At 35.2% G+C, this 20,856-nt stretch overlaps 2 protein-coding genes across 2 annotated transcripts; one reads left to right on the forward strand and one right to left on the reverse strand.

Moving 5' to 3' along the window:
• Window positions 1-2,467: 2,467 nt before the first annotated feature.
• Window positions 2,468-10,774, reverse strand: LOC129876117 (oxygen-dependent coproporphyrinogen-III oxidase, chloroplastic). The gene is made up of 8 exons (XM_055951441.1): window positions 10,140-10,774; window positions 8,975-9,050; window positions 5,523-5,617; window positions 4,980-5,063; window positions 3,658-3,745; window positions 3,139-3,263; window positions 2,943-3,041; window positions 2,468-2,830 (listed from the first exon to the last, which is right to left on the reverse strand). Exons 1-8 carry the CDS (start codon window positions 10,692-10,694, stop codon window positions 2,759-2,761), a joined length of 1,194 nt encoding a protein of 397 aa, XP_055807416.1. The 5' UTR covers window positions 10,695-10,774; the 3' UTR covers window positions 2,468-2,758.
• Window positions 10,775-13,552: 2,778 nt separating this feature from the next.
• LOC129877170 (jasmonate-induced oxygenase 4) lies at window positions 13,553-20,172 on the forward strand. Its single transcript, XM_055952658.1, has 3 exons — window positions 13,553-14,223; window positions 16,537-16,858; window positions 19,835-20,172. Exons 1-3 carry the CDS (start codon window positions 13,766-13,768, stop codon window positions 20,057-20,059), a joined length of 1,005 nt encoding a protein of 334 aa, XP_055808633.1. The 5' UTR covers window positions 13,553-13,765; the 3' UTR covers window positions 20,060-20,172.
• The last annotated feature ends 684 nt before the right edge of the window (window positions 20,173-20,856 follow it).

Below are 20,856 nucleotides of genomic sequence, written 5' to 3' on the forward strand. Positions count from 1 at the left end.
AAATTAAATATAACTTAATACAACTAATTAATTCTGATAGAAACCAAATTTGATTGCCCACACGCAAGAAACTATAAAGTTGGACCAGTTAATGTATAATAATAATATTTGAAATTGATGTGTCAAGAAGTAGTTTGATTGAAGCACCTACTAGGCATTAAATTTTATAATCATTTAGTGCATTATATCAATTTGTTCATAAGAAAATATACATACATACATATATATATATATATATATATATATATATATATATATATATATATATATATATATATATATATATATATATGTATATTTTGCCTTGGTCCATACAGCAGGCATACTTGTTCACTTTGACCAAAATAAATAAATAAACTAAAAATAAGAAAAGACATGTGGGATGGCCTTGCAATCATTTTTCCATAAGAGTTGAATTTTTTAATTGGCTCCTTCATGTATTTCTAATATATATATATATATATATATATATATTTCTTGCTTTTCATTATTTCCCCCAATTGTGTGAACCGTCTCATCTAAAAAACTTAGATATCAAAGAGGGAACATTTTTATTTAGTTAATTATGTATTAACAACGAATTTGATAAATAAAGTTATTCAATACTTATGTTAGTGGAGGTAATAAATATTCTGTTAAATTGATCGAGGTGGCACGAATTAACTAGCACACCATGGTTATTGGAAAGGAAACAAAAAAAGATCGAATTACATAATCGAAATGACACTAAATCACATAATTTTATCATAGTTAAGTAACGAATTACGACGAGATAAAAATTTATATAAAGAATACATGCTCTATACTTCCTCCGTTTATTTCTACTTGTTCATTTTGAATTTTACACATTTCCTTAGAAACAATGATTAATATGAATATTTTATCACAATACTCAAGTTAACATATAGTTTTTAAGTCTTGGAAAATAATTAATTAATGTTAAAAATAAAACAAAAAAAAATACTATCTTTTCTTAATAAAGTAAAAGGAAAATCTATTAGTGATACTAAACAAGTAAAAGTGGAGGGGGTGTACTCATTAGTTTAATATAAATACTATGGGTTTGTATTTCTTTTTCTCTCTTTAATGACATTACGATTTGAGTTATGATTGGGGATGGGGGTTGAGCTTAACTCACAAAAATCTCAACTTGCCTTGGCCTGCATAGTGTTTTTCTATAATCTCAACCCGCCCTACTTCGCACTGCCCCCGCATGAATTTTTTTTGTCTATTTATTTATTTTGCTATTTACATATTTAAAAATTTTAAAAATTAGTGGGCGCATTTCAAATATTTGGAAATTTTAATAGCAAAGATTTAGTTTTTTTTTGGTATATGACCATACTAGTTCGTAATTGTCCTTTAGTTAGAAAAACAAAGTAGCTCGTAATTCTATTCCCAGAAGCTAATTGCTACTATCATTTAATTGTTTGAGAATTTGCTTATACATGTAATTTTTTTTAATTTTAGATTTAAAATTCAAAAAAAAATGCTTCATAACCATTTGAAGTCATTATTGAATATATATTCGCAATATTTACACAGAAGCACTATATTCTCACGTTCCAACCAAATGTAAATAGTTTGTAGTGTAATACATGTAACGTTCTAAGTATCATATAATTTCAGATAAAGCTAATATAATTTTAGGTATGTTCACGAGAATAATATTAACTTAAATTTTACTTTTTTTAAACCTACCCCGCTCCACATTAGTTTAGAGAAAAGCCATTTTAACCCGCCCCCACCCTATAGCTTAAAACCCGCCCCACCCCACCTCACTCCTAATTTTTTTTGTTTAAACACACCCCGCCCCACATTAGTTTAGAGAAAAATCATTTTAACCAGCCCCGCCCCATTGCCATCTCTAGCTATGACTTTATGGTCATGAAGTAACACGTTGAAGAAGTGGTGTTTACCATTTTTCCACCAAAGATACTTGGTATTATGATGTGATGCATGACGAGTGGTGTTTAATTGATCTTCAACTCTCACTTATCCTATTCGAATTTGAGCTGGAAGTCTCACATGGAGGGTAAATCGTTCCCAAACAAAGGTAACTCGATACTCAGAGCTAGAATCTGACACGTCTGTTTAAGGATAAAGAAGTATTTACTACTCTAAGAAAACCCTTGTTGACCCTGCCCAGGTCCTCTTGACTAACGCAAGTTCGGACAGAAAATGAACTCAGAGGCCTGTTCTGCAGTTACATCCCCCGATAAAACCATTCGTACTAGTGAAATAACTACAACAAGACTATATCGTCTAATATCTACAGTGTTGAGGACAATACGCAACTGAGGTTGTGGTAAGAAGCATGTACAAGTAATCAACCCAGCAAGACGATGTGTATTTGGTCTGTTTTCATATGTTCTCAATCAGAGTTTCCAGATAGATGTATCATCTTTCAAGGATTGAGATATCTGCAGTTTATGCTTACTACATCACCGGTAGACGCGACTAGGAATGAAGTTTGACACAACATGGATATATACATATCACCAGTAGTTTTTGGCATCAGACATGTCTAGATAACAAACTTTCCTCTCATCACATCATTAGGTTAAAAGCCTCACTTTTAGTTAACATTATGGATCCTAACATATTCCTACAACAAACATTTCCATCCTTCCTCAATCCCTTCAGGATGACCCCCAAAGGAAGGGGCTAAAAACAGGAAATCTAATCAAAGAAACGGGAAGACGACAAATATAGAAATATTGAAGGCCAAAACAAGTAAACTTTACATGGATTGAAACTAACAGATCCATTCCTTAGGGTTGATACAAGCATCCAAGAGTTTCCATTCTTCAGACCCCTCTACTGGTTTCTGCATGAATAAACAATCATTTAGTTGATATGAACTTAATTTATTTATTCGCGGTTTCCTAATTAAGAAGGATATCAGCAGAATGGACTACCAAAACAGAGAAGAAACTTACATGGTCGTACTCCCAACGTGCACTTAATGGAAGAGAAACAAGAATACTCTCAATCCTACCTCCTGTCTTGAGACCAAATGTAGTTCCACGGTCATAAACCTTCAATTCCAAAGTAAAAAAAGAACAAGTCAAAACAGTTATTTCTTGTTTTATTTTATTTTTGACAAATAAGAACTTAGGGAACAGAGTATTCCACCAAGTTGAATTCCACATAGCGCCCCCTCCGTAATTGTTGCCATGCCTTGTGTTCATCGGTGAATGGGATATCCTTCCTCTTCTCTATGATAGGTATATATGCTGGAATGACGGAGTTAGCACACTCTGCACCGAACAACTGATACATTAGGAGAGCGTATATTTATGCATTCCAACAATTGAAAAGTTTACTGTGCTTGAATTAATTTCCATCATCAGATTAATTAAACAGTTTGATGTTTCTAATTATTCAGAAAAAGGAATGGAGTGAATCTAGTCTCCAGCTATTTAAAGTTCAAGTAAATTTTTCTACTTGGAAAAAGACCAGTCAATGAATGGACAACTGAAAGTGTGGACAGCAGCTCTTAATATCTTTTGAGCAAAATGTATTTCCCATCTAGGATATACATCTCAAAGATGACAGATGCACGAACACCATATAATCCCAGCTACAAACAAGCTTTCCAGACAAAGATAGGAGTGATTCTAAATATACATGTTGTCTTTTCACACCATTTACCTGTAGAAAAGGAGAGAAGCATCTCCTGATCATAATCGTTTAAATCGTCAAAAAAAATTCCTCCAAGACCCCGCCTCTCATCACGGTGCTGCAAGACAATGAGCTCAGTGAAAACTTGATTGTGACATCACTTTAATCGGACCAAAAATGAGTAATAGGCAACCATGGAAGAGTAACCCGATTAAAAGCTTCTAGTACTTTATCACCACTAAATAACCGGAATGCAGCATTACATTCTTCACAAGGACCGTAGTCCTCAACAGAAATTCCACATATGGAATGTGAAAAAGGCAAGAGTGGATACTGATTGTTTCTATGATATTGCTTCCGATCTTGTTACAAGAAATATAAAAGAATGCATAACTACGTCCAAACAAAGGATCAAAAGCTCCTAGAAAACAGAAAAATTCAACTCAGTCATGGATCAAACTCAAACAAGTTAACCTAGGAGAAAGATGATGACACAAAGTACGGTCTGCCATTACCTAGACAGTTCCATTAAAGGATAATTTGCTTAGAAATCTCTAAGGTTTGTAAAGGTTTTCCTGAAAACCTCTGAATGCCTGGTTTATCTTTAGGAAGATAGCAACTTTAAGCAAAGGGAGGAAATTCAAACGTGAGACTCATACTAGGTACTTAAGTATGACTGCAATTAATTTAGATATTTGATCCTTACAGTACGCCTCATGAGAAACCAAAGCCTGAATTACAATTTCAGGAACTAAATATGGAGAAATAATAACTGATCAGAGGCAAACACAAAAAACAAAGAGCACTAAGGTACACCTTAATGAGGGGAGATGCTTGGAGGGTTTTGTGTAACTTGACACTTGTCCTTGGTGTCTGGTTAGAATTTTGGTTTATTCTAAAGTAAATAGCTGTTAAAAACAATTTTTGAGATTGTGTTGGATTTTCTTTTCTTTTCTTTTTTGAAAAAAGTTGTTGTTTTCTGTTTTGGCTCATCAAGGAAACTTTTGGGTTCTGTTTCAAATCAAAGTTTAGTTATCAAATTGAACATGATTGATTTCAGCTTTAAAAATGATTTCTATAATTTTTCCAATCCAAATGCCACAACTTAAATACTGTTACATGTTAGACACATAACAATGACTCTGATGCGGTTGGAAATGTTAAATTGTTTAAAATTCGATAATGATGGTTCAATTACAGCATTTTCATGTTTAGTGGGTAAATCTCCACTCCAGATTCTTTAACAGTATCTAGCACAATTACCCTATTCTTCAAGTTTCTGAAGGATAATGGGAATAGAAAATTCATATGGAAAGCAACTTCTATCTGCTAGTAAAATGCAACTCTAATACCTTTATATAGAAATAATCATCACACCACTTCTTGAAACGAGGGTAGAAACTAGCATCAAATTTGTCACAAGCACCTTTTTGCACCTGCAACGCAGACAGAGAGTTGCAATCAACTCTTAAAACATCCAAAAAAATGTCTGATAGAATATGAAGATATTTCATTCTGGCCAAGCATAATGTTGATGGTGGATAGTGGTGCTCAAAGAGCAGCAACTACTTTGCATGGAGTAAGTGTGCAAACACCAGAACAGGCTGGGAAGACTCCGCAAAAGATATGGATTCTTAGTCAGAGATGGCAGAAGAATTAAGCTCAGGTCAGATTGCAGGGCTGGACACACCCCAATGAAAGAAGCACTTCTGGACATCAGATTTGTTGCCAACCAGGAAAGACCCGGGGCTTTTCTGTCACTTTTGTGTGGATAAAGCAGTATGCAAAAAAGTCTCAATGCTTTTCTCCGTGGTAAATTTTCTAAATTAGACATTAGAAATTTTGAACTAATGGAACAAAGATCTACAAAGGTGTAATTTTTTGCATGCTTATACCGAATGGAAGTGCTTCACATCCTCCTCGAAAATGTAAGCAGGTGTCAGATCAGTACCACCTCCAAACCACCATTGCCTAGGTGCTCCAGGAGCATCTGCATTAAAATTGATCACAAGTAACTGACAATTAATATAGTTCAACTTAAATTAATCAAGATGCAGATATCACATATATGGACTTACCAAAGGTATACTTTGGCAATCCTAGCAAACGACTAAAATTCTGCTAGTATCATTTCTGATGCAGACCCATATTATGCATTAATAAACATAACCAGTGAACAGATTCATAAAATGGAAGAAGCACACAAGACAATTGGGGCAAGAACACTAAATTCCAAACAAATTTCTTAGTCAGTAATTTGGCGTATTTTCTATCTTAAAAAGGTAACAAATTTTTTAAGCAACTCTTTTAAGAATCAACACTTCTGCAATAATATTCCCACGTTAAGCTCTTCTCCAATCGTCTACTGGTGGTCTCATGCCAAAGCTTCCTCCACCACATAGCTCTGTTTTCTGTCTCCATGGTGTGCTGCTTACTGATGCAGTGCTCTGGACCATGACTGCCTACTACCATAGCCTCTCTACAGGTGCAGCCACCCTCGCATGTATCTCCCTGTCTGCACAATAATCCTTCATATCTCCCTTTGGATGATGCTGCATGCATCATGCCAGGTGGCCTCCTTCACGTCGTTGCTTATCTATTATAAAAACAAGCTTGAAGATGCTATTGAATGGGTCAAGCTATGAATACCTTAGGCAAATCGTACATCAGCAAAAAACATGGAGAGATGTTGAATATATAAGGAAGCAAGCATTAGATCACAGTAATGCATTCTGAAGCCGTGAAGGCAATTGTGTACTAGACTTTAAAAATTAATGTCAGAGCCACGCCTCATGTATCCTTGTATGTTGGTGGAGCAATCTCAGCGATGAGGCTGAGTCCCTAAGGCAAATCCTATGTCGGCAAAAATACAATAAAGTTGTTGGATATATAAGGAAGCAAGCCTTACGGTTTAGTGTCACATTCTTAAGCTATGCATGCTTAGATCCAATGTGGGGAATAGCACTGGTGAACTTGATTGTTAGACTCAGCCTCCAAAATGGTGGCTCAATTAAGCTCGAATTCAATTCGAGCCAAGCTAATAAATAATGCCCGGTTAAGCAGCATACAATTTACACCGAGTTCGGTTGCATCATATAAAGATATGGCACCTGGGCCTAACTCAACCCCAAAAGCTAGCACATGAGGGGGGATTGCCCAAATTCATATAAGCAGACCACCAGTCCATTCCCCAACCAATGTGGGAAACCCACTCTAACACCCCCCTTCACGTCCAGACCCAACAGGAGCATGGATCGGGAGTCCAAAAGGGGATGGACCTGGCTATGATACCATGTAAAGATATGGCACCACACCTAAATCAACCCCAAAAGCTAGCTCATGGGGGGAGTATTGCTCAAGTCCATATAAGCAGACCACCATGCCATTCCTCAACCAATGTGGTGCTTTAACCCACTCTAACACATCATAAACAATAGATTGGATTAGATCTTTTTGCCAATGACCAATTATATTAACCAATGAGCAGAATAATAATATGAGGGTCATAAAATTAGCGAAATAGCTAAAAATTACGCCTGATGGAAATATAATATAAATAAATAACCGTGTTGCCTCTCTATCCGTAGGCGTATTAACGCACTATGATTTCTTGTACTCTGATTTATGTTATTTATGTTATGTATGTTATGTTACCTTATTATGGTATTTATGTTATTATTTGACAATATCTACTGTTTTTTTGGTGCTTTGATTATACTATTGTTTGGAACTCTTCCGTTATCTACTTTTCTACTTTTAATATTCTTGTCTGACCTTTTTTCCTATGCTTCTATTGAGCCGAGGGTCTTTCGGAAACAGTCGTCCTACATTGGTAGGAGTCAGGTCTGCGTACACTTTACCCTCCCCAGACCCCACGATGTGGGATTTCACTGGGTTGTTGTTGTTGTTGTAACCATGTTGCCTCTCTAACAACTTAACCTTTTGGAAGAGGTGGTCACATAATTCAAGATGGTATTAGAGCAAGCAAAGGTCCCTCGAATCTCACCACCACTGACTATTAAAAAATAATCTTCAAGTGTTTGGCCCAACAAAATGAATCAAGGTTGAATGTGAGGTAACTTGTTGTAGACTAACATACCCAATAATAAGTAAATAAATGTGACATGTCTTTATCAATTTAAGCTTTTACATTGAGATAGTCACACAATTCAGCAACCTTAATGTATAAATAGAAGTTGGGCAAACAGATGTTTCATTCTTCTTCCTTATTCACTCTTTCTTTTCAACCTTTCCCCGGATCCCAGACTTCTGCCACTTGTGCCACCGCATTCATTTGGTACCGCTCTTTTTGCCCATCTCAAAATAAGCAATACATATCTTCTCCCTCATCCGCAATTCCAAATGTGCACCATCCACCACCATCTTATTCTCTTATCCCTCTCTAGCTAACAATGACGCAATCTATTCTCGTTCCTATCCCAACCAGAAATCTATCCTGCTACCCTCTTGTACACTCAACCTCATGCCCACCTCCGCCTTGAAGCCCCTGCATTTGTCAAGTGATCTATTTTCTTATCCATCTGCATTTGTCAAGTGATCTATTTTCTTATCCATCCCTGGCTGCAATCTACTCTCTTCCCCATCTCCAACCATAAGTGTATCCTTCCCATTCCCTGCAACCCCCTCCTCCCTCCCATCCCCACGTTGTTGCTACATTGCTATGGTTTTACTTTCTGACTGTATCTTCTTCTTTTAGGTTTTCTTACTTTTTTCTGTCATTTGAGGATTTTCTAATGACGGATGGAGATTAAGTCGTATATAAATAAATGGTCACAAAATTACTGATTGCACTAGAAAGATTAAATTGTGCAAAAAGTGCTTTCATTTTGAGAATAATGTTCTTATCTTGTTGTTACCCAAAAAATAGGAAAGAATTAGGATGGCATGTTATTCCATTTTAGAGAAAAAACAATCCCAGAAAATGAACTCCAAGCTCATTTTGGCCCAACAGGAAATAGGAAGCAGAGCAAAGCAAATATGCTGCACCTTGGAGCTGCATTAATTTTGATATCCAGTCCAATAAGAATTACTCTTACCGTGAGGGAAAACTGCAAAAGGTGCACATGTGCTTTGCATTTGTCAACACTACTAATTACTGTGCAAAGCAAGATAAGTGGATTTCACTCTCTAGCCTATGTCGATAACAGAAATCTCTTTTTTTAATTACTTTATTCCAAAATCTCAAAGAAAAGCACAATAGGTATCTATAACACTCATTAATCCTGCATAATATCTTCTTTTCTCATAAACTCATAGTTTCTATTCCATTTAAATCAAAAGCAAATCAGCACCACAGAAGAATAACCAAAATTATGAAGGGCAATACCTTTAGGAGCATCAGTCTCAAAGTAGCGATAATTGAAATGTACAGTTGGTGCAAAGGGGTTCTTTGGATGTATAACCTGGTAAAAGAAATAAAACCTTTATCAGAGATAATAATGTTTGGATTGTGGTTCAGGGACATATTCAAGTAAAATGGACCAAGATTTTCCCATAGAATAATACTAAAAGAAGGTGTTACTCTGGTCCATGCTGATTCTTAACTAAGCAAGTGGAATCAACCAACTACCCTCAATCCCAAACTAGCTGATGTCAGAGATATGAATAACCTGTATGACGTATGTTCCACTCTAATCCGGTAATCATTACTGAGAGTTTTAAGCTTTTGGGTGAATATTAGCAAGAGAGTGATAAATCATAATAGTAACTCTTAAGGGAAAATTTACTTGCCTCTTAAATTGATAGACATTAATCCCAAACATAAAATGTTGATAAACAAAAAGAAAAGGGAATTTTACATCATTGGACAACAGCAACCTTCTAAGTTCATAGGTGGAATTTAAGTAAGCAAGTGGAAACAAAACAAAAACGAACTCAAAACTACTAGTGCAATATACTTGTAGAATGTCATAATCTTCAGAAAGACATTCAAAAATCAACTTGAATCCCTTTGGATAACTTTTGGTTCTTAACTAAGCAGATGGAATAGATAAATTAAGCCTCAATTTAAACCCAGTTAGGTTAGGATTTGAATCTGTTTGTATATTTCATTCTATTTAGGCTTAGTACTTCATATGGATAGAGTTTAAATAAGTAAGTGGAGACAGAAGGCTAACAAACACAAAACTACTGGATGCAATATACATAAGAATTTCATATCCTTCAGAAAGGCATCACAAAACCAATATGAATCCCTTTGAATCACCAAAATCTGAATGTGACTTATAACAGCTTGTTTGATGGTTGTTACTTGTTGTATAATATTGTGTTGTTAGTTTAAATACAATGTTCGTTTTGATTGTTACTTAAATTTTATTGTTTGGTATCATTAAATCCATCTTTAGGTAGCAATGAAAAATCCCATTTTGTGTAATCGCAAAATTGTATTCATTAAAACTACACATTATGGTACAATACAACACAATATGATACATTGTGAAACAATATGTCACAACCATCCAATCAGAGTATAGCCAAAGTAAGAAATTTACCGAGCTAACGCCAGCAGCAAAAAAGGGGATAGGCCCAGGTTTAGTATTTCCATTATCAACTGGCCTAGCAGCTCGATAAGCTTCAGGAGGCATAACACCATAAACAACAGATACATTAACACCAGCCTTCTCAAAAACATCCCCATCTTGCAAAACCCTACTAATCCCACCACCACCACCAGGTCTCGACCAAACATCTTCCTTAAATTTCCCCCCTCCATCTACATCTTCCAAAGCAGCACAAACACTATCTTGAACCTCCCTAATCATCTTCTCAAAACGTGCTCTAACCGAATTCGGCTTTGATAACTCATCATCCCCTGATAGCCCTTCATCCGATTCTCTTAAAAATGTATGTGGGCGTTCAGTTTCTGGGGTTTCCTTCTCAATCATTGCTTGAACTCTTATAGAGTAGTTGTTGTGTGTTGATCTTTTACTTGTTCTTCTGCATCTAATAGTAAGTGGAAGTGATGAGAGATTGGTTAAAGATGAAGGAGAGGAATATCGGAGTGGGAAAGTGGAGGTGGAAGAGGATATCTGAATTGCAGGAAGCATTGTAGATGAATTGTCAAGAAAAATTGAGAGAAGAAAAGAGTAGTTGACTAAATTGGATTTACAAAGTGTGTGACCAATGGGGAGATAAGAAATGGATTATTGGGATAAGAAAAAAAACTTACCAACTTTACTACAACTAGGGCGGCTTATTGGAAGGGTGGATAATTTTATATTTATTTTTAAATTTATTAATCTATTAGTTAATCTATAAGATATTGATTGATTCGGTAATGGATTAGCAATTATCAGATGGTTATTGAGTAGTGTATTGGTTAATCTCTAATTAATTTTTATGGTACTTTCTCCGTTTCAAAAAGAATGGTCTAGTTTGATTTGGCATGGAGTTTAAGAAAACAAAGAAGAATTTTTCATCTTGTGGTCCTAAATTAAAGTTATGTCAAATGTACCAAAATATCATTTAATCTTGTGGCCTTAAACATGACATGTGAAAAGTTGAAATTAAAGTTTTACAAAAAAAAATGGGTCATTCTTTTTGGAACAAATTATAAAGGAAAGGAGGTCATTCTTTTTTAAACGGAAGGAGTACATTTTTTTTCGATGAATGCACCTTACAAAAGAGATCACTTCTTTTCACTATTTTAAATGAAGTGAGTCAGGGGCTTCTTTACGCTTGTGCCTCTTTTAAACTTTAATGTTTTTTGAGTTTACTGATTTACTCTCTATTCTTGAAGGCAAAATATATAATTATAAAAAAGTAAATAACTTTTCTTGGCTTTACGGCTTTAGCCTTTCGGAGTTAGAACTAACAAAGGAAAAATATATAATTACTCTTATATATTATGGTAAAATATTAAATGAGACTAATATACCTAAAATGAGGCTAATATACCTAAAATAAAAGTGTAAGTATGGTAACTCTTAACGGGTTAACGATTTACCTGATAAGAAAATTGAATAATCCACCTTCACACCAATAATTCGTTAATTATAAAATTTTAATCTGTTCTCAATCGTTTATTCGATAATCCAATACCAATAAGTCAATTTTGCGATTGGCTTATCGGTTACGGTTCAATTTTGAGCACCCCTAACTAAACTATATTTTTTCTTTAAAAATAAGGATGAAAAATATTAGAAATTTGTTTCTATTATATGATCTTATAAGTGTATTTATTTCTGTTAAATGTAGTTTTACTATGAGTTGGTCTTGTTGCATCCAAATTAGATTCATTTATGTTCATTTGAATGTGTGTTACTAACTTCATTGTTATATGATTATAATAGGAATTTCTGATAATTTTACTTCTGATTTACTTCTTAAGCTCTTTTTGGAGCTTGCTTTAAAGGACTTAGGTCAGTTGTATTTGAAGTTGCATCTAATGTTCATGATTTGATTATTTTTTTCTCAAATAAAGTACATTAAAAACAATTGTCCAAACATGGTAGCTAACACCTTGTTTGGATGGTTGTTACCCGTTGTATTGTATTGTATTGTTAATTTAAATACAATGTTTCTTTTGATTGTTATTCAAATCCATCGTATCGTATCATTTAAATCCATCATTAGGTAACGACGAAAAGACTCATTTTATGTAACGACCGATTTGTCTCATTTATGTCATTTTATGAGCCTTTTCTTTAAAAAAAAATGACATAAATGAGCCAAATTTTTAACGGATGGCATAAATGAGCCTTTTTCTCAAAGTTCGATGGCATATTTTAGTTTTTTCCCTAATATTATTTATGTAATAAGAAACAACTCAATCTACTTCTCCTTTTTAGTCTAATGATTTTTCTATAATGCCTTGCGTAGTAACAATTTCTTTCAAACTCCTAATGATATAGTATATTCAAAAAACAAACGTGACAGAATTTCATGTGTGTCAATACAAAAAATATATTTGGCATCCTTCGAAATTGATTAGGTATAGTTAATCTAAGCATAAAAAATTATTTAGGTGACCTTATATTGTGGCTGATTAATTTTCTCCATGAAACTTTATTGAAAATGCCTCTGAGTTGTTCATACATTTTTTTATTGACATTGGACAACCAACGTTATGTACTCTAAACTAGCAAATTTCTTTTGATATCTTAACTCCTCCAGTCCAAAGAAAGCTCTTGCACATAAAATCAATTAGTTTAGTAATCTTCTTCAACAAAGAGAAATTTAAGTTCAACAAATAGAACACTCTTAGCCCGTTTGGATAGACTTATAAATTGTTTTTGGTTTTTTTTAGTGTTTGACTGATCAACTTAAAATTATTTTTTACTTAAAATAAGTCCAATAAATAACCTAGTGAAGTATTCCAAGGCAAACATAAATATGAATAAAAATATGTCATCTTCATATCCAACCCCTTTTAAGCCCAAAAAGAATTTGTAGACTTACAATTGATGACTATGGGCTAAGACACTATACTCTAGCATTGTAATATTTAATTAATGAATTTCATTGAAAAATTCAAACATTTAAGTATCTACTTTAAGTAAACTTAGTTAATGGAATCATAAGTTTTATGCATATCAACCTTCAACATACATTCAAGAGAAATATTTATTTTTTTCCTATGTTTTTTACAATTTCACGATTCAATATAACACTGTCAGTGATGCCTCTTTGATACAAAAGCAGGCTAGCCATTATCCATCAACAAATTCATTATCACAATTTTTTTTGATCAAAAACTTTAAAAATGATTTTATAACGGCTAATACAATATCCCTAAGTTATTTATAATTTTAAGTTGACCCAAACTCTTCTCAACGAGTCTTTCTAATATTGCAATATAGAATATTATTCATAAAATAAATAGACAAAAAAAGGCCTAAAAATGAAAGGGCTACACGATTAAATGGAGATGTTTTGCCGTTGACTTAAAAGTTTATTGGGTGTAAGTTGTAACCACAACAAAATAATGGATCTTTTCATAAAATGATTTTCTCGAGAAACATGTACAAAATTTCACGTGATTAATTTCAGATTCAATCTCAATCCTCCGCCGCGCACGGCCGTTTCCGGTAACGGTCTAACCTCAATCACCGCCGTTCAACCACTGAATTTCAATATTCCGATCATTCCTACCTTTGTAAATTGTAACTAAAAACTCATGGAGACTCTGAGAGTACAATTATTGGCCGAAAAAGGTGAGACCTCAATACCATCACAGTACGTACAACCACCGGAAACCAGACCACAAATAGAAAAACCTAATGTAAAGGTAGGAGTATCAGTAATCGATCTCAAGTCACGAACGAACCTTCTCGATGAAGTGAAGAAAGCGTGCAAAGAATGGGGAGCATTTCAAGTGATAAACCATAAGGTTCCGATTAATTTGTTGGATGATATGAGGCGAGTTGGTCGCAGCTTTTTTGAAGATCGTAAAATGGAAGAGAAACTTAGGTATTCTTGCGATTCTGCTTCTCCTGCTTCTGAAGGATATGGCAGTCGCATGCTTGTAGCATCAAATGACACGGTTTTGGATTGGAGAGATTATTTCGATCACCACACTTTGCCTTTATCTCGTCGCAATCCTTCTCATTGGCCTGACTCTCCGGCCGATTACAGGTTTTGCTGACTACTTCTCCTAATACAAATACTCCCTCCGCGGCAATTAATTGGCCTCTGTTCACCTGACGCGACACACCAGAGATATACTCTGTTACTATTTTATGTAGTTATTTAATACTAAGCTTAGTATTGAAAAAAAAAGTAATCAAGTAAATAAAAAACGTAGGGAGTAGCAAATTTTGTGGAAATTTTCTGATTTTTGGGAATGAACTCTCAAGATATGCCAACCATGCTAGATTTGGAATGAACGTCCCTGAGTAGAGTCAAATGGATTTATATGATTCATATAAATGACTCCAACTAATTTGGATTGAAACTCACTTGATTAATTGATTCTGTATCAAGGATAGCTTGTAGTTTCCTCGGTTAGTGCACGGAAATGGGGTACACTATTGTCTCTTATCGAGCTGACTGTGAACAGAATTGGATCCAGGGGACAATAGTTCTGTTCTTTCTTCTTATTGAAAAAGTAATTTGTTTCAACCCCGATGTTGTGGCCTAGCGGTCAATCAAGTGGATGAAAACCATGAGAAACTAATCCCATCTACCTATGCCTTGGTAGACAGAGTTATGCGACTTGAGTTGGTGGGAGGTAGGATGCACCAGATAGAATAGTTGAGGTGCTTGTATGCTGGCCCAGATCCTATATATTTTCCTGTTAGCACTTTTTTCTTACTTGAGTTATAAGAAAAAACCTTTTTTTAAAAGTTGATGATTGCTTTACTTCATCAAGTAGCTCATGGTGGCTTTTACTTTCACAGGCTTTACGATTTAGCATAGAATACTAAGGAAATGCAAGTGCAAAGATTTTGCAAAATTTTGGATGTTTCAAGTTTGCTTTTTTGATTAGTAGGGAGAAACTTGAGTCATTTTACTACTTCCTTAGTGTCTCTGTTAAGAGTCTGTAATGGTCATTTTATGTTTTTAAGACTGTTATACTGGAATGATCACTTCCTTTTTTTTTTTGTAAGTACAACATTAAATATATAAGCTCCATTGCCACGAACCAAAAGGTAATTGATAATTTCTCGGAATTCCTGCAGTGCTAAAATGTCTCTGTAGAAGTGTCAATAAAAAATTTTACGAGAAACTAATTGAAGTAATAGTGATTGGAAGTTGTTCAAGATATGAATACCAATCATTTCCTTTCTAAGCCCGTTTCATGCAAAAAGCTCGCCTAATCTATTAACACAATAGAAACCTCTTTATTCCAACAATTTCCATTCCCTATGAGCCCTGATTTGCATTGTTTTGACCCTAAAGCTGCTGCACACTTTGCCCTAAATCACCACCATCAAGCTTCTTTAGGGGTCGTTTGGTAGGGTGTATAAGAATAATGCTAAATATAGTGTATTAGTAATCATTAGTTATGCAAAGATTATTTCTTATACAATGTTTGGTTTAGTGTATTAAAAATAAAATGCATTGCATAACTTCTACAAAAAAATGTTTGTTTACAGGAATGCCCTCCACACTCTTTAGCTTTGGGAACCGTCTTGAGATGGATTTGAGGGGTAATTATGTCATTAATCAATCTGATGCATGTATTGAAACCCTTTGTATTACTAATACATGGAAATCCACAATATTAGTAATACACACCTCCATACACAATAGAGTGTATAACTAATGCAAGCATTAATCATACGTAGGCTAAAAAAGTGTACCAAACAAGGTACTAATAATACACAAAGCTAATGCATGCATTATTTTTTTAATACACTCTACCAAATGATCCCTTAGTGTACTCATGTTCCTACATTTTCCACACCAAACTAAATATGAATGAAGATTCTGCTCTTCTTCCTTCATGAAAGAAGGTACTTGTGTGTGTATGTATGTAATGTATGCATGTTCAGAGTAGAGCAATATTAAGCTCAAATCTCAAGTAAATGGCTCCTAAAAAAAGTACGTGCTGCAGTTAGTTCTTGAGCCATAGTTACAGTCACATCAATTGAGAAGTCTAAATTGAGAGAAGAAAACAAAACTGAAAAGGCTGAAGGACAAGATATAAAGAGACAAAACAATCGAATCCTAAGCCTTGTCATCCTTACATGGATCTTTCATTTGGCTTGATATACCCGTACTGAAAGGATGTGACTTTGGTATGAGTAGGTTTTGTGGATTCTCCAAAATACACTAAAAAATAGTAAAAGAAAAACTACACATATCTAACGCGGATATTTACACACGTATGTCAGATATGTACCTGTAAACTTCTGCATTGAGTGTCCATCTGTTCATGCGTTTCCTAATTCATCTTTTTTCGATCATCACTTAAAGTTGACTGACAATATCAATTTGTTGCAGAAAAGTTGTGGCAGAATATAGCGATCACATGAAAGCCCTTGCACAGGAACTTCTTGGTTTAGTATCTGAGAGTCTAGGCATGACATGTCAATGCATAGAAAATGTTGTTGGGGAGTTTTACCAGAATATCACTATTAGTTACTATCCACCCTGCCCTCAACCGGAGCTTACACTTGGACTGCAATCACATTCTGACTTTGGTGCTATTACTCTTCTCATCCAAGATGACGTGGGAGGTCTTGAGGTTTTCAACAATGGAGAATGGGTTTCGGTAAATCCAATTTCAAGTGCTATCTGTGTGATCTTAGCAGACCAAACTGAGGTACTGTTTCTCGCAATGTTTACTGATTAATTCATGCTTCTCGCATTGTTTTTGCCATGTTTTGCTTTAAAATTCAAAATAATACTATCGTACTGAAAAACTTTCTTTAGTTATTGATCAATGAAGAAAAAGCTGTACATATGAAGCTGAAATTATTTTCAATAACAATCGTGTATAAGTGAATTTATCAATGTGTATGCTAGTGTTGTTTATGACTTTGTGGTTTCTGTTTCGGCCACTTCCACCCTGCTGCACCCCAACCATGTGACAGGCTGGTTGTGGGGTTAACCCTAATCCAGTTGGCATTCAAATTGAGAAATTTATGGTCCTGGACCAGAATCCGAAGGAAAGGTATGGATACTTGATGCTTAAGGGATCACTAATAAAGGAAATTACCATTTGTTGAACAAATATTTTCCATTCTGTTGTAACTGTTAACCCTATTCCAGTTGACTTTTCTATTGAGAAATTCATGGTCCTGGGCCAAAATCCTGAGGAAAGGGATGGATATCTGATGCGTAATGGGCCACTAATAAAGGCCAATGCCACTTTTCAAGCGACATTTTATAAATGTCTGTTAGTAGCTATGCTAGTGTTTCTTAATCCCAAGGGGTCATGTTTGTTGAATTTGGCCTTGGAGAAAAGCTAGAAATTTACAATTCCCCAGTCTGCTTTCTTTTTTACTGCATCTGCTAGCATTTTTTTGGTCCTATTTTTTCCTTTGGGGTGGGGTGGGGGGGCGGGGGTTCATTTTGTTTGTTTCATGTGAAAGTTTTAGGACTTCTGAAGTTTCTAGAGAAGATTGAGGAGAAAAGACCTGGTGAGTCTCGAATTAAAAAGAGACGAATTGAGTGGCCTTTTTTCCTTTTACACAAAACATCACCTTTGAACACTGATTAAAAGAGATGAGGGCTGAATTATAAGTAACTAAACACCTAAAATATATAAAATACCACATGTCTCCACACCCAAGCCCACTCATTCGAAACTCCTCTTTTGCTTAACTATTATTTCCAGGCCTCTCGTTCCCTCTTCTATTTTGTTGTTGCGATTTTCATGTTTCTTCTACCATGTGAACTCGATTGATGACATTATTAACGTTGTTCACTTTCAACAAATTCCGCCAAGGCACTACTAAGGTAAATTCCTTCTGTTTTTTTATTTTTTATTTTTTAAAGTTCTTTTGAACTGATAGAGAGTTTAGAGAGAATACAACTGAACCAAGTGGTTAATGAAGAAGAATAGAAGATGCCTCGAGAACAGTGCACCTGTATCAAGTCAATTGTCACAGTGTATCTAGTATAGATGCCCTGACCCTTTTTTGTACTGGCTTTTAATGCCAAATTCCCCCGTTTTGTTCCCACAATGACACTGCCGGGTTGTCTATGTTAAACAAATAGTGAAATTGTTTATACAACAACTGAATTGTTGTTTATTCAAAGAAATAACATGCAACCTTTTTGAAACCCCATACAAACCATAGAAACCTCTCTAAAAAAGAAATTTACCTTAGTATTGCCTTGACAGAAGTTGTAGTAAGTGTTTTCGGAGTTCGCAATGGAAGAAGAAAGATGAAAATCGCAATATCAAAAGAGAAGATGGAACAAGAGGCCCAGAAACGACAGGTTTTTCAAAAGATGAGTTTAGAACAAAGTGTGTTTGAGTGTGGGGACAAGGGCATATTGTGTTTATAGATCAGTTTGCATCTCTTTTAATCAGTGCTTAAATGATATAGTGTGTAATAGAATAAGAAAAAAAAGGCCAGTCAATCTGTTCATCTTTTTTAATTCGAAATTCGCGGGGTCTTTTCCCCTCATTCTTCTCCGATATTTACTTGGGCATTGTGCTTCTCATTTTAAAGCAGGAAGGATCTTATCCTATGGGTTCTATGAATTTGTCATGACATTCTGTTTCTTCCTTTTCAAGTTTTTTGGTAAATAAACATTTTATTTATTACCAAAGTGAAAGTGTTACAGCTCAAAAATTACACAAGAAAAAGAAGAGAAAAAAAACTATCCGGTAGCCTTAAAACAATGTCATACTTGTTTACTACAGACCCTCCGGAAAGTCGCTACCTAGCTAAGATAGAAGTTTAAATCAACCAGGTATCTGCTCAGCTTAAACTTTAGACTCCTCCCCCTCTCCCCCCCACCCCCACCCCCCCCCCCACTCCAAAAAAAAACTTCCTGAATAAATTTTCTGATAATCACAGTTGTATCAGTCCCTTTCCCCTGAAAAACCAGTTGATTCCTCTCTTGTCAACTTGCATGGATGCATCCTGCTAGAGCTGTTCTATGCATAACATCTGCTGCCACTGTTTCCATTATGATGCGCTATTACCCATTGAGGTTCATCTGCCCATTCCATTGCTGCCTTTGGATAGCCATCCATTGTAGCACCTTTGCACACACTATTGCTGATATAGGACACTTGAATAACAAGTGAGACATAGATTCAGGTTCTAGATTGCACATAGGGCATATAGTGGCTGATATACCCCATTTAGCCAGTCTATCCCTTGTGTATATTCTTCCATGGGCCAACAACAACACAATAAACAACCATTTAGGACGTGCCGAGGTATTGCATATGCATTTCCTCCGTCTTAACTTTGGAAGCACTCCTTCCAACAGGTTGTACATCTTTTTGACAGGGAAATGTTGTAAACCTTGGAGTTCATTGATGGAGGGCTAGCATCTTCCATATATCTCCTAGCCTTAAAAATCTGGTTTGCTTGGTGTTTGCTTCCCATAGAGACCGTCCTTTGCTATAGGAAATATGTATCCATAGTAGAAATGTTTTCTTCCTTTTCAAGTTAAATGTGTTATTTTACACCTATCCTCTCCAGACTCGCACTTGTGGGACTATACTGGGTATGTTGTTGTCTAGTGAAGGGTGTGTTTGGTAAATTTTTTTAATCTCAATATATGTTGTATTTTCGTATTAGTACCGTTTTGAATAACTATTTTCCTGCAGATCATAACTAATGGTGAGTACAGAAGTGCTCAACACCGGGCAGTGACGAATGCTGGAAGATCCAGACTTTCTGTTGCCACATTCCATGACCCTGCCAAGACCAGGCAAATTTCTCCAGCCTTCCATCCGCCTAGATATCACCCGGTGATTTATGGCGACTATGTATCGTCATGGTACACTAAAGGGCCAGAAGGGAAGAGGAACCTTGATGCACTTCTAATTTAATTGTTTACTCTCTTTCTGCGATTATTCATTCAATATAGAAAAGAGTGATCTTTGTGTTACTTTGACCAACACTTATGCAGATTTTGATGAATAATAGTGTGCAGTTGTTAGAAGCGGCATTTAGTCATGATGGATTGAATCAATAAATGAGTCCTTGGCCAATTCTGTCAACTTGAGCTAAGTTAAGTTAGGTCAAGATGGGTAAAAACACCTCAACTTGAACTACTGTTCATTTTTTCTCTGAAGATATCAATAAATATTCACAAACTATTATAAAATAAACAAAAGGGAGAAAATAAATATCAAGTTGAAAAGGAGAGAGAGAGCTATTTCTTCTATATATTCCTTTCTTTTCCACACAGTAAATATACAATGCTATATATAGCCAATAAAATGAACTTGTAGCAGTGAAAGTGCTACAGTACTTCGTTTCTTTATCGTCAAGAGTAGAGAGCCAATTGGCATTTGAAGAGATGCCATAATGGGTGGGTCCTTACATGGACATTCACCCTCACCCTTATTATATAACACTTTCTCTTGGATGTTCATGTAAAAGAACAAGTGTATATATATATAATTATACTTAATACGCATTGTTAGCTGTCTCATTAAAAATTCTTTTAAGAAAAATCTAGTTGAATTTTTTTTGGTTAAGAAAAAAAAAGTACAATGCATTTTCTCACTCCCCTCGATGAAGACCGCGATCCAAGCAGTGGAGTCTTCACATTCCAATCTTGTGTACCATTTTCTCAAGAGTTAAAGGTGTTAAAGATTTGGTGAATAGGTTCGCTGGATTA

Source organism: Solanum dulcamara, chromosome 12 (genome assembly GCF_947179165.1).
Source record: "Solanum dulcamara chromosome 12, daSolDulc1.2, whole genome shotgun sequence".
Lineage (NCBI taxonomy): Eukaryota > Viridiplantae > Streptophyta > Magnoliopsida > Solanales > Solanaceae > Solanum > Solanum dulcamara.

Bases quoted from the DNA above. Each gene is read 5' to 3' on its own strand.
- LOC129876117 (XM_055951441.1), bottom strand. From the start codon at position 10,694: ATGCTTCCTGCAATTCAGATATCCTCTTCCACCTCCACTTTCCCACTC. The intron at 9,051-10,139 runs GTAAATTTCTTA...TTCTTTTACCAG, and splicing joins TTGCTGCTGGCGTTAGCTCG to GTTATACATCCAAAGAACCC. The intron at 2,831-2,942 runs GTAAGTTTCTTC...TTATTCATGCAG, and splicing joins CACGTTGGGAGTACGACCAT to AAACCAGTAGAGGGGTCTGA.
- LOC129877170 (XM_055952658.1), top strand. From the start codon at position 13,766: ATGGAGACTCTGAGAGTACAATTATTGGCCGAAAAAGGTGAGACCTCA. The intron at 14,224-16,536 runs GTTTTGCTGACT...AATTTGTTGCAG, and splicing joins GACTCTCCGGCCGATTACAG to AAAAGTTGTGGCAGAATATA. The intron at 16,859-19,834 runs GTACTGTTTCTC...ATTTTCCTGCAG, and splicing joins TCTTAGCAGACCAAACTGAG to ATCATAACTAATGGTGAGTA.